The sequence below is a fragment of the Arachis ipaensis genome, chromosome B3, assembly GCF_059453495.1.
Source record: "Arachis ipaensis isolate K30076 ecotype BB chromosome B3, ASM5945349v1, whole genome shotgun sequence".
Lineage (NCBI taxonomy): Eukaryota > Viridiplantae > Streptophyta > Magnoliopsida > Fabales > Fabaceae > Arachis > Arachis ipaensis.
The window spans coordinates 55,558,433-55,572,777 of NC_142438.1; the positions used below are offsets into that span (position 1 = coordinate 55,558,433).

General features: G+C 35.1%; 1 protein-coding gene and 1 non-coding gene across 2 annotated transcripts; one reads left to right on the forward strand and one right to left on the reverse strand.

Moving 5' to 3' along the window:
* Nucleotides 1-714: 714 nt before the first annotated feature.
* LOC110269465 (replication protein A 70 kDa DNA-binding subunit B-like) lies at nt 715-14,102 on the reverse strand. Its single transcript, XM_088510162.1, has 12 exons — nt 14,065-14,102; nt 13,863-13,864; nt 3,954-4,220; nt 2,655-2,751; nt 2,428-2,555; nt 2,255-2,339; nt 2,019-2,151; nt 1,751-1,908; nt 1,433-1,556; nt 1,149-1,327; nt 978-1,047; nt 715-864 (listed from the first exon to the last, which is right to left on the reverse strand). The coding sequence occupies exons 1-12, from the start codon at nt 14,100-14,102 to the stop codon at nt 715-717; spliced, it is 1,431 nt and encodes a 476-aa protein (XP_088366288.1).
* Nucleotides 9,818-9,925, forward strand: LOC148570705 (small nucleolar RNA R71). The gene has a single exon (XR_015907810.1). It is a non-coding gene; the product is annotated as a small nucleolar RNA R71 (small nucleolar RNA).
* Nucleotides 14,103-14,345: the final 243 nt, after the last annotated feature.

Here is a 14,345-nt window from a genome sequence, read left to right on the forward strand (position 1 = left end):
ATTCCAAAATTTCAAATATTTAAATTAAATTATATAAAATTTTTATATTTTTCACAATTACTAAAATTTTAAATTATAAATAAGAAAAACTCGTTTAATATATAAATCTCTAAAAATTTATTTTGAATAAATATAATAAATCATAAATAACTTATTATTTAATTTTTAACGTAATTTTAAACTCAAAGTATCATTAAATTGACTTAAATATTTTTAATAAAATAAATTTTTGAATATAAAATCTTAAATAAATATAATAAATCATAAATAACTCATTATGTTAATTTTCAAAAATTTGAAGTTTTACATTTAATATGTTGAAACAACATTTTTTATTAGTTACAAAAAATCTTTGAATTTTGTGACAAATAAATAACTTGTTACAAAAATATTGTATTTTGTGACAAATTAATTTTTTGTTACAAAATATTTAGAGCTTTTGAAACAAATAGATATTTTGTTACAAAATGTTTTAAACTTTTGCAACAATAAAATTTTTTGTTACAAAACATTATAATATTTTGTAATAAAACAACAATTCGATACGAAAGCCAACATAATTTGTAACAAAAAAAATCACGTTGATACGAAAGCCAACTTATTTTGTAACAATAACTAATTATTGTTACAAAAAAATCATAATTTGCAACAATTTTTAATTTGATACAAATTTTTTGTTACAAATGTTCCATTTTCTTGTAGTGGCGTGATGATTTAGTTCTCCATCACAACCCACTTCCTTTTCTTGGATTTGGATGAAACTGACTCCTCTCCAACCTCTTCAATATGTTTCTTAGCTCCGAGAATCTTAGAATTATGTTTCTCATCAACTGCAGGTGATGGAGTTAGCTTACTCTCACAAGCCTGGGATACGCCATCATGTACCAAAAAATATAAGAATAATAATATTTTATTTACTATGTAAAAACTAAGAACATCATTGTAACAATTTAAATTGGAAATCATTTGACACAAACCTTAGAAGTGTCGTATGGACCAGTAGACAAACTCAATAGTTCAGAATTTTCATGGGACAAAAGGCCTACAAAATAATTGATTCAATAAAAAGACATCATCAAAATCTGGTTGATCTGTTTTTGCAATACTGAAACAAAAGAGAAAGTTATTAGCCAAAGGGGGTTACAGGGTCAGGATTATATTTATCCAGGAAAGCAGAGACCAGAGAATTCTCATTAATCATTATCAGCACATGAATCACATATGGTTCATAAGAGTTCAGATTCCTCATCTTGAGTTGCACTTTGAAGATGAACTTAATAACCCTAAGCTTATTAATCTCTTCGGGACAGGAATTTTTCTCAACACCCTTCAAATTTAGCGGAAAAAAGTTCATTCATGCTCTCATAAATAATAAAAATTAAGGTATAGTGCAAAACAATTAACACAAAAAAAAATGAATATGACATCAAACCTTAGTCACACAAGACTGCCTAAGGTCATTAGCAGAAACTCCAAGAAACTTTGCAGCTTCTCCATCGAACAAAACAAAAGAGGTAGCATCGGTGTGGTCTATCACCCTTATGTGGATGCTGTATCTATTATTCACCAGAAAATATACAATCCAAGAACAACACACTACATAAATTATACCAATAGTCACAGTGTCTATACTATGTTATTATTGAATTGGACGCAAATAGTTTTTTAATGGCTTATCCAAGAGTCTCCATCCCACACGGTAGAATAGTTTAAAATAATCCTTATGTTAAAGAAGTATCGTGAGTCATACCTTGGCTCATAGAACTCGTAGTCTCTAATGCAATTGGGACAGAAATATCTTTTCTCAATTTCCCTTAAGCCACGACGACACTTCTTACATCCTTTGTACCACCAACCAAACTCGATCTCAACTTCTTTAATCGTCCCTGCTGTAACAGATACAGCATCCTAAAATCGATGGATGTAAGGGTACAACACAACAATTGAGATTATGATCCAACAAACATTAGAACTAATATAATGAAAAAAAAGGAAGAGTAATAAAGAAAGGATTTTACCTGATTATGCTCCTTTATCTCGGCAATTGTTTTGTAGACTGACAGACGCAAAAAATCTTCTTCAACTGAAACAGGTTGATCACAGACCAGCGACATTATGCCTTGTCCATCAACAGGATCTAATTTGTTCACCCTTGCATTTTTAAATCAGAATTTATGAAATTTGCTAATAGTTAAATAATCAAAAGCCTTGTATAAATATTCTGCTGGCCACACTACTGATCTATACACTATACCTCGCAAAGAAATCCCTGGCAGCTGGAAACTCAACATTGATAAACAGTTTCGAATTGTAGTTTGTGTTGAAAACACCCATCACCCCTACAAAAAGACATAACAAATTAAAGAAAATACCAGAAGCATATAATGACACAAAACATGCATTCAAATAGCAGTAAAATAAACAAACCATTATAAAATTTTATCTTACCCATTTGGAGAATAACCACATAGGTAAGACACGGGTGTTCCTCCAGATATTTGAGCAAATCAAAAGCAAAAGACTGCCACAATGTTACCCTTAATTTCTGTCCACCCCTATAAGAAATAGCAATTCTTATATAGTAAAGAGAGGCACAAAATTCCAAAATAAGATTTTAAAACAAAAATCACTATCAAAAAGATATTAAGCATTACTCAAGATCATCAAGTTCTATGGTGATATAACTTGACGGCTTCCCGTCCCGGGTGAATTCGACCAAGTTACCCTTAGAGGCAAGCTGACCTATCACATCTACAAAATAAAGGCACCAATCTTTCCATTAACAAAACTCTATCTGCTCAGATATTTCTCCAAAAATGACACATTTTTTTCCAAAGTTTCATCCATGTTGAAATCAGATTTTTTTAATTTTCTTAAAAATAAAAATATAAAAGACTGTTAATAAATAGTTAGGGCCTAGAAATCGAAGTTCGTGAAAAAACAAAAAATAAATAGGTTAGTACTCCTTACCAACGATACATTTAAGGGTACTAATTCTTTAGTTGCTATATATATGAAATCTGTATTTAGATGTGTTAAAATAAAACGCATAATAATAGAAATCAAAGCCAATAACAATTATGTAATAAATATAAACAATCAGATTAATAAATACAAAGCCAATAAATAATACAATTTTTTTTAGTCCTATACCTATACCTATAACAAAAAATGACGCATCAGCCAATTCAAATGACATACATTAAAATATAGATATATTATGTAATAAAATCATATTGATAAATTATTTTGCCTAAAAAATTATATTTTCTTAATGAAAATTTTTAATACAGAATTTAAATAAAAATAAGACACATTAATTTTTAAAGTAGTATTTAATTGTTATAGGACATTATAAGGATAATATAGAAAATTATATAAATTTTTTTATTAAACAAAATTTAAATGAAACAATATTTAACTGAGTTAGAAATTATATTATTTCTTAATATAAAATTATAGCAAGGGAATAATTGTTACAGGAAGGGAATAATAAAAAAATTCTTCCTTAATATAATTTCTTAATGAAACAAATTTTAAAAATAAGACATGCTCCGTCATAATATATTATATTATATTATGTAAAAATTTTCAATCAATTCAAAGGATACAAAACTAACATTCACGGCAAAAGTCCAATCTAACTCTTTTCCATGGGTAATAACTAATTTCTCATGGGTTAGACCCTATAAGTTCTTAGGGTGTATATTTGGTTAGAAGATAAAAAGAGAAGCAAATTTTACTTAAATAAATTTCACGAAAATTATATGAATCTATAATACTTGAGACTTGAGAGGAATAGCAACAACCATCAATTGAATCCATATCTGGCCACTATATGCTCATAATAAAAAAGACAGCAAATGGTGCAAAATAATATATAGGATTAAAAAATTAGACCTCAAAAAATTAAACAACACATGCATTATATATTAATCTAACAAAGTACTTACCAACTAAATAACCATCTTCTCTAGACTCTGATTGAATTGTTTTGAACGGAACAAAATTGAATCCGTTCAATGGAAACGAAGAATCTTGTACTGGACGCACAATCGTGTCCCTCTTGAAGTGGATTCTAAATTCATGTCTAGTAGGCTTGAACTTGATGGTATTCAAAGCAACTCCAAAATTAGTGACCACGTACACATTGCCCTCAGCGAGTAAGCCCTCGAAGATAGGAACAAATATGTCTTTTACAGTGCATTGAATTGTATCCCCTGAATGCATTAATTTTATAGAGTCATAGATAAATGAGGTTTATTGCTCAGTCATTACCAAAATAAATCTGAAATGCAAAGAGAAAATTTTACCTCTTTGGTACGCGGAATCGTGATTACACTTTAATTATGTAAAATTCATTGCTCTTTCTTTTCCTGGAAATGGCGCCAAAAACATGATGCCAAGACCATGGTTCACAACTCCGTGTAACTAACCAGCAAGTGCACTGGGTCGTCCAAGTAATACCTTACGTGAGTAAGGGTCGAATCCCACGGAGATTGTTGGTATGAAGCAAGCTATGGTCACCTTGTAAATCTCAGTCAGGCGGATATAAAATAATAATGGAGTTTTCGAAAGTAATTAATAAAATAGAGATAGAGGTACTTATGTAAATCACTGGTGAGAATTTCAGATAAGCAAATAGAGATGCTTTCGTTCCTCTGAACCTCTACTTTCCTGCCATCTTCATCCAATCAGTTTTACTCCTTTCTATGGCTGGCTTTGTGTAATATATCCCATTGTCAATGGCTACTTTCGGTCATCTCTCGGGAAAATGATCCAATGCCCTGTCACGGCACGGCTAATCGTCTGGAGGCATCACCCTTGTCAATGGTTGCATCCTATCCTCTCAGTGAATAATATGCTAACATGCTCTGTCACAGCATGGCTATTCATCTGTCGGTTCTCGATCATGTCGGAATAGAATCCATTGATTCTTTTGCGTCTGTCACTAACGCCCCACAATCGCGAGTTTGAAGCTCGTCACAGTCATTCAATCACCGAATCCTACTCGGAATACCACAGACAAGGTTTAGACTTTCTGGATTCTCTTGAATGCCGCCATCATTCTAGCTTACACCACGAAGATTCTGATTAGGAGATCTAAGAGACACTCATTCAGTCTAATGTAGAACGGAAGTGGTTGTCAGGCACGCGTTCATGGGGAATGATGATGATTGTCACGTTCATCACATTCAGGTTGAAGTGCGAATGAATATCTTAGAAGCGAAATAAGATGAATTGAATAGAAAACAGTAGTACTTTGCATTAATCTTTGAGGAACAGCAGAGCTCCACACCTTAATCTATGGAGTGTAGAAACTCTACCATTGAAAATACATACGTGAAAGTTCCAGGCATGGCCGAGATGGCCAGCCCTCAATAGTGATCTAAGATAGCATATCACTGATCAAAGATGATCAAATACAATAGTAAAAGGTCCTATTTATAATAAACTAGCTACTAGGATTTACATGAGTAAGTAATTGATGCATAAATTCACTTCTGGGGCCCACTTGGTGTGTGCTTGGGCTGAGCTTTAACTTTCCACGTGCAGAGGCCATTTGTGGAGTTTAACGCCAGGTTTTGATCCATTTCTGGCGTTCAACTCTGGTTTTGGATCCTTTTCTGGCGCTGGATGCTAGAATTGGGCAGAGGGCTGGTGTTGAACGCCAGTTTGCGTCATCTATTCTTGGCCAAAGTATGAACTATTATATATTTATGAAAATCCCTGGATGTCTACTTTCCAACGCAATTGGAAGCGCACCATTTTGAGTTCTGTAGCTCCAGAAAACCCATTTTGAGTGCAGGAAGGTCAGAATCCAACAGCATCAGCAGTCCTTCTTCAACCTCTGAATCTGATTCTTGCTCAAGTCCCTCAATTTCAGCCAGAAAATACCTGAAATCACAGAAAAACACACAAACTCATAGTAAAGTCTAGAAATGTGAATTTAACATAAAAACATATGAAAACATCCCTAAAAGTAACTAGATCCTACTAAAAACATACTAAAAACAATGCCAAAAAGCGTATAAATTATCCGCTCATCACAACACCAAACTTAAATTGTTGCTTGTCCCCAAGCAACTGAAAATCAAATAGGATAAAAAGAAGAGAATATACTATAAATTCCAAACTATCAATAAAACATAGCTCCAATCAGATGAGCGGGACTTATAGCTTTTTGCCTCTTGAATAGTTTTGGCATCTCACTCTATCCATTGAGGTTCAGAATGATTGGCTTCTATAGGAACTCAGAGTTCAGATAGTGTTATTGATTCTCCTAGTTCAGTATGATGATTCTTGAACACAGCTTTTTTATGAGTCTTGGCCGTGGCCCTAAGCACTTTGGTTTCCAGTATTACCACCGGATACATAAATGCCACAGACACATAACTGGGTGAACCTTTTCAGATTGTGACTCAGCTTTGCTAAAGTCCCCAATTAGAGGTGTCCAGGGTTCTTAAGCACACTCTTTTTTTTTTTTTGCTTTGGACCTTGATTTTAACCGCTCAGTCTCAAGTTTTCACTTGACACCTACACGCCACAAGCACATGGTTAGGGACAGCTTGGTTTAGCCGCTTAGGCCAGGATTGTATTCCTTTAGGCCCTCCTATCCGCTGATGCTCAAAGCCTTGGGATCCTTTTTATTTGCCCTTGCCTTTTGGTTTTAAGGGTTATTGGCTTTTTCTACTTGCTTTTTCTATTTCTTTCTATTTTTTTCGCCTTTTTTTTTCTGCAAGCTTTATTCTTTGCTGCTTTTTCTTGCTTCAAGAATCATTTTTATGATTTTCAGATTATCAAATAACATGTCTTCTAGTCATCATTCTTTCAAGAGCCAACATATTTAACATTCTTAAACAACAACTTCAAAAGACATATGCACTGTTCAAGCATTCATTCAGAAAACAAGAAGCATTGTCACCACATCAATATAATTAAACTAAGTTCAAGGATAAATTTGAAACTCATGTACTTCTTGTTCTTTTGAATTAAAATATTTTTTTATTTAAAAGAGGTGATGGATTCATAGGACATTCATAACTTTAAGGCAAAGTTACTAACTACTAATGATCATGTAATGAAGACACAAACACAGATAAGCACATAACATAGGAAACGAAAAACATAGAATAAGAACAAGGAATGAGTCCACCTTAGTGATGGTAGCGTTTCCTTCTTGAGGAACCAATGATGTCCTTGAGCTCTTCTATGTCTCTTCCTTGTCTTTGTTGCTCCTCCCTCATTGCTTTTTGATCTTCTCTAATTTCATGAAGGATGATGGAGTGCTCTTGATGTTCCACCCTTAGTTGCTTCCAATAATTGTGTAGAAGAAAATGTATCCCCTGAGGTATCTCAGGAATCTCTTGATTTGCAGTCAAATGTTCTACCACTGAGCTATAGACCCTTGATGGAAGCTTTTGTCTTCCCTTTCCTGTTTCTAGAGGTTTCTCTGTCCTTAGGTGCCATCAATGGTTATGGAAAAACAAAAAAAGCTATGCTTTTACCACACTAAACTTAGAATGTTGCTCGTCCTCGAGCAAAAGAAGAAAGAAGAATAGAAGAAGAAGAAGATATGGAGGAGATGGAGGGATGTGTGTATGGATGTGAGTGGTGAATGGAAAACAGAAAGGATGATTATGAATGGAGAGACAGAGGGTGAGGTGGGTGGGGATCTTGTGGGATTCACAGATCCTGAGATGATCCTGTGGTGTTCACAGATCTTGAGGTGATCCTGTGGTGTCCACAGATCCGGAGGTGTCAAGGATTTACATCCCTGCACCCATTAGGCATGTAAAATGCCCTTGCACACAACTCTGGGCGTTCAGTGCCAGGTTGGTGCCTATTTTGGGCGTTCAACGCCCATTTGTTACCATTTCTGGCGTTGAACGCCAGAACCATGCTTGTTCTGGGCGTTCAGTGCCAGGATGTTGCCCATTTTGGGCGTTCAGCGCCAGAACCATGCTCTGTTCTGGCGTTGAACGCCAGGCAGATGCTCCTCCAGGGTGTGATTTTTCTTCTGTTGTTTTTGATTCCATTTTTAATTTTTTTTTTGTTTATTTTGTGACTCCACATGATCATGAACCTATAAATACATATAACTACGAAAAATATAGTTAGATAAATAAAAATTGGGTTGCCTCCCAACAAGCGCTTCTTTAATGTCAATAGCTTGACAGTGGGCTCTCATGGAGCCTCACAGATGTTCAGAGCATTGTTGAGACTCTCCAACACCAAACTTAGAGTCTGACTGTGGGGGCTTTGGTTGACTCTGCTTTGAGAGAAGCTTTTTCTGCTTCCTCTCCATGGATGTAGAGAGAGATCCTTGAGTTGTAAACACAAGGTTGTCCTCATTCAATTGAAGGATCAATTCTCCTCTGTCCACATCAATCACAGCTCTTGCTGTGGCTAGGAAAGGTCTTCCTAGGATGATGGATTCATCCTCTTCCTTTCCAGTATCCAGGACTATGAAATCAGCAGGGATGTAAAGGCCTTCAACCTTTACTAACACGTCCTCTACTTATCCATAAGCCTATTTTCTTGAATTATCTGCCATCTCTAATGAGATTTTAGCAGCTTGCACCTCATAGATTCCCAGTTTCTCCATTACAGAGAGAGGCATGAGGTTTATCCCTGAACCAAGGTCACACAGAGCCTTAAAGATCATGGTGCCTATAGTACAAGGTATTATGAACTTTCCAGGATCCTATCTCTTCTGAGGCAGTGTCAGTTGATCCAGATCACTTAGTTCATTGATGAACAAGGGAGGTTCAACTTCCCAAGTATCAATGCCAAATAATTTGGCATTCAGCTTCATGATTGCACCAAGAAACTTGGCAGTTTGCTCTTCAGTAACATCCTCATTCTCTTCAGAATAGGAATACTCATCAGAGCTCATGAATGGCATAAGGAGGTTCAATGGAATCTCTATGGTCTCTAGATGAGCCTCAGATTCCCTTGGTTCCTCAGAGGGAAGCTCCTTATTGATCACTGGACGTCCCAGGAGGTCTTCCTCCTTGGGATTCACGTCCTCCTCTCTTTCTTTGGGTTCTGCCATTTTGGTTATGTCAATGGCCTTGCACTCTCCTTTTGGATTCTCTTCTGTATTTCTTGGGAGAGTACTAGGAGGGATTTCAGTGATCCTTTTACTCAGCTGGCCCACTTGTGCTTCCAAATTTCTAATGGAAGACCTTGTTTCATTCATGAAACTTACAGTGGCCTTAGATAGATCAGAGACTAAGTTTACCAAATTAGATGTATTTTGTTCAGAGTTCTCTGTCTGTTGCTGAGTGGATGATGGAAAAGACTTGCTATTGCTAAACCTGTTTCTTCCACCATTATTAAAGCCTTGTTGAGGCTTTTGATCCTTCCATGAGAAATTTGGATGATTTCTCCATGATGAGTTATAGGTGTTTCCATAAGGTTCACCTAAGTAATTCACCTCTGCTATTGCAGGGTTCTCAGGATCATAAGCTTCTTCTTTAGAAGATGCCTCTTGAGTACTGTTGGATGCAGCTTGCATTCCATTCAGACTCTGAGAAATCATATTGACTTGCTGAGTCAATATTTTGTTCTGAGCCAATATGGCATTCAGAGTATCAATTTCAAGAACTCCCTTCTTCATAGGCGTCCCATTACTCACAGGATTCCTCTCAGAAGTGTACATGAATTGGTTATTAGCAACCATGTCAATGAGTTCTTGAGCTTCTGCAAGCGTTTTCTTTAGGTGAATGGATCCACCTGCAGAAGTGTCCAATGACATCTTTGATAGCTCAGATAAACCATCATAGAATATATCCAGGATGGTCCATTCTGAAAGCATGTCAGAGGGACACTTTTTGGTCAGTCCTTTGTATCTCTCCCAAGCTTCATAGAGGGATTCACCTTCTTTTTGTTTGAAGGTCTGAACATCCACTCTAAGCTTGCTTAGCTTTTGAGGAGGAAAGAACTTGGCTAAGAAAGCCTTGACCAGCTTATCCCATGAGTTCAGGCTATCCTTAGGTTGAGAATCCAACCAGAGTCTAGCTCTGTCTCTTACAGCAAAAGGGAAAAGCATGAGCCTGTAGACTTCAGGATCTACTCCATTAGTCTTAACAGTATCACATATCTGCAAGAATTCAGTTAAGAACTGAAAAGGATCTTCAGATGGAAGTCCATGAAATTTGCAGTTCTGCTGCATCAGAGAAACTAATTGAGGTTTCAGCTCAAAGTTGTTTGCTCCGATGGCAGGAATGGAGATGCTTCTTCCATGTAAATTGGAATTTGGTGCAGTAAAGTCACCAAGCATTCTCCTTGCATTGTTGTTGGGTTCGGCTGCCATCTCCTTTACTTGTTCGAAATTTTCAATCAAGTTATCTCTGGATTGCTGTAATTTAGCTTCTCTTAATTTCCTCTTCAGAGTCCTTTCAGGTTCTGGATCAGCTTCAACAAGAATGTCTTTTTCTCTGTCCCTGCTCATAAGAAAGAGAAGAGAAAAAGAAAAGAAGAGGAATCCTCTATGTCACAGTAAAGAGGTTCCTTATTGTTAGTAGAAAAAGAAGAAGAAAAAAAATCTGAACTCAGAGAGAGAGAGAGAGCTCGGATTTTTGATGGGTGAGGAAGAGATGTTAGTAGATGAATAAATAAATAGAAGGAGATGAGGAAGAAGGTGAATTTTCAAAAATTATTTTTGAAAAAGAGTTGGTAATTTTTGAAAATGGTTTTTTTTTTTTTTGAAAAATGTTAGTAATTTTCGAAAATTAAAATAAGAATTTAAAATAATTAGTTAATTAAAAAGAAATTTTTGAAAAAGGGGGAAGATATTTTCGAAAACTAGAGAGAGAGAGTTAGTTAGGTAGTTTTGAAAAAGATAAGAAACAAACAAAAAGTTAGTTAGTTAGTTGAAACAAATTTTGAAAATCAATTTTGAAAAGATAAGAAGTTAGGAAGTTAGAAAAGATATTTTTGAAATCAAATTTTTGACAAAGATAAGATAAGAAGATATTTTTGAAAATATATGATAGAAATTAGTTTTTGAAAAAGATTTGAATTTTTAAAATCACAATTAATGACTTGATTCACAAGAAATCACAAGATATGATTCTAGAACTTAAAGTTTGAATCTTTCTTAACAAGCAAGTAACAAACTTGAAATTTTTGAATCAAAACATTAATTGTTATTGTTATTTTCGAAAATTTGATATAAAAATAAGAAAAAAATTTTTGAAAAAAATTTTTGGAATTTTCGAAAATAACTAAAAAATTTGAAAAAGATTTGATTTTTGAAAAAGATTTTGAAAAAGATAAGATTTTCAAATTGAAAATTTGATTTGACTCATAAAAACAATTAGATTTTAAAAATTTTTGAAAAAGTCAAATCTAATTTTCGAATTTATGAGAGAGAAAAAGGGAAAGATATTTTTTTGATTTTTGAATTTTTATGATGAGAGAGAAAAACAAGAAAAATGATGCAATGCATGAAATTTTTAGATCAAAATAATGAATGCATGCAAGAATGCTATGAATGTCAAGATGAACACCAAGAACACTATGAAGATCATGATGAACATCAAGAACACATTTTTGAAAAATTTTTTATGCAAAGAAAACATGCAAGACACCAAACTTAGAATTCTTTAATGCTTAGACACTAAGAATTCAGGAATGCATATGAAAAACAAGAAAAGACACAAAACATGCAAATGCAAAGATCAAACAAGAAGACTTACCAAGAACAACTTGAAGATCATGAAGAACACTATGAATGCATGAGAATTTTCGAAAAATGCAAGATGCACATGCAATTGACACCAAACTTATAACATGACACATGACTCAAACAAGAAACACAAAAATATTTTTGGTTTTTATGATTTTCTAAATTTTTTTTTTTGTATTTTTTTTCAAAAATTATTTGAAAAACAAAAATAAGGATTTCAAAATCTTTAATATGAATTCCAGGAATCTTATGCTCTTTAGTCTAAAGTTCCAATCAAAGGGTCAGACATGGCTTAATAGCCATTCAAGCTTTAGAATGGATTTACATCCATTGAGGTGATTAGTTGAAGACCAATCCCAAAGGAGTTTGGGTATGGCTTTTCAGCCAGATAGGATTTAACATGTTACCATGAAACTCTAGAATTCATTCTTGAAAGTTTTGAAGCCATAGAATAATTTATTTTTGAAAACATTTTTATTTTATTTTTTTTTTTCAAAAACAAAGGAGAAAATTTTGAAAGATTTTTGAAAAATTTTTGAAAAGAAAACAAAAAGAAAATTACCTAATCTGAGCAACAAGATGAACCGTCAGTTGTCCAAACTCGAACAATCCCCGGCAACGGTGCCAAAAACATGGTACGCGGAATCGTGATTACACTTTAATTATGTAAAATTCATTGCTCTTTCTTTCCCTGGAAATGGCGCCAAAAACATGATGCCAAGACCATGGTTCACAACTCCGTGTAACTAACCAGCAAGTGCACTGGGTCGTCCAAGTAATACCTTACGTGAGTAAGGGTCGAATCCCACGGAGATTGTTGGTATGAAGCAAGCTATGGTCACCTTGTAAATCTCAGTCAGGCGGATATAAAATAATAATGGAGTTTTCGAAAGTAATTAATAAAATAGAGATAGAGGTACTTATGTAAATCACTGGTGAGAATTTCAGATAAGCAAATAGAGATGCTTTCGTTCCTCTGAACCTCTGCTTTCCTGCCATCTTCATCCAATCAGTCTTACTCCTTTCCATGGCTGGCTTTGTGTAATACATCCCATTGTCAATGGCTACTTTCGGTCATCTCTCGGGAAAATGATCCAATGCCCTGTCACGGCACGGCTAATCGTCTGGAGGCATCACCCTTGTCAATGGTTGCATCCTATCCTCTCAGTGAATAATATGCTAACATGCTCTGTCACAGCATGGCTATTCATCTGTCGGTTCTCGATCATGTCGGAATAGAATCCATTGATTCTTTTGCGTCTGTCACTAACGCCCCACAATCGCGAGTTTGAAGCTCGTCACAGTCATTCAATCACCGAATCCTACTCGGAATACCACAGACAAGGTTTAGACTTTCCGGATTCTCTTGAATGCCGCCATCATTCTAGCTTACACCACGAAGATTCTGATTAGGAGATCTAAGAGACACTCATTCAGTCTAATGTAGAACGGAAGTGGTTGTCAGGCACGCGTTCATGGGGAATGATGATGATTGTTATGTTCATCACATTCAGGTTGAAGTGCGAATGAATATCTTAGAAGCGAAATAAGATGAATTGAATAGAAAACAATAGTACTTTGCATTAATCTTTGAGGAACAGCAGAGCTCCACACCTTAATCTATGGAGTGTAGAAACTCTACCGTTGAAAATACATAAGTGAAAGGTCCAGGCATGGCCGAGATGGCCAGCCCTCAATAGTGATCTAAGATAGCATATCACTGATCAAAGATGATCAAATACAATAGTAAAAGGTCCTATTTATAATAAACTAGCTACTAGGGTTTACATGAGTAAGTAATTGATGCATAAATTCACTTCTGGGGCCCACTTGGTGTGTGCTTGGGCTGAGCTTTAACTTTCCACGTGCAGAGGCCATTTGTGGAGTTGAACGCCAGGTTTTGATCCATTTCTGGCGTTCAACTCTGGTTTTGGATCCTTTTCTGGCGCTGGACGCTAGAATTGGGCAGAGAGCTGGCGTTGAACGCCAGTTTGCGTCGTCTATTCTTGGCCAAAGTATGAACTATTATATATTTCTGGAAAGCCCTGGATGTCTACTTTCCAACGCAATTGGAAGTGCACCATTTTGAGTTCTGTAGCTCCAGAAAATCTATTTTGAGTGCAGGGAGGTCAGAATCCAACAACATCAGCAGTCCTTCTTCAACCTCTGAATCTGATTCTTGCTCAAGTCCCTCAATTTCAGCCAGAAAATACCTGAAATCACAGAAAAACACACAAACTCATAGTAAAGTCCAAAAATGTGAATTTAACATAAAAACATATGAAAACATCCCTAAAAGTAACTAGATCCTACTAAAAACATACTAAAAACAATGTCAAAAAGCGTATAAATTATCCGCTCATCACTCTTCATCAAGGATAACCATCTCAATAGGTGCCTTCATCCCAGATTTTGCAAATTGAGAAACGGTCCAAAGTCTAATGACACATACTTTGAGCTTCCACACCTTATGCGCTGGACCAGCATTGATACACTTGATGAGATCATACCTAAAAATCAAGGACCTCATATTTAGTGAAAGATAAAAAAAAATTATTGTGAAACAATCCACATGGCACATGAACTCACCTAGCTGCCATTGCTACCTGTCACTACAAAATTACTCAAATATTATGAATTTCTGTAT

Excerpts from the sequence above, each read along its gene's own strand:
- LOC110269465 (XM_088510162.1), bottom strand. The coding sequence starts at position 14,102 with ATGAAGGCACCTATTGAGATGGTTATCCTTGATGAAGA. Across the intron at positions 2,752-3,953 it reads AGAAGATGGTTATTTAGTTG|ATGTGATAGGTCAGCTTGCC; the intron begins GTAAGTACTTTG and ends TTTATTTTGTAG. Across the intron at positions 1,048-1,148 it reads CTGGATAAATATAATCCTGA|TGTAGGCCTTTTGTCCCATG; the intron begins CCCTGTAACCCC and ends AATCAATTATTT.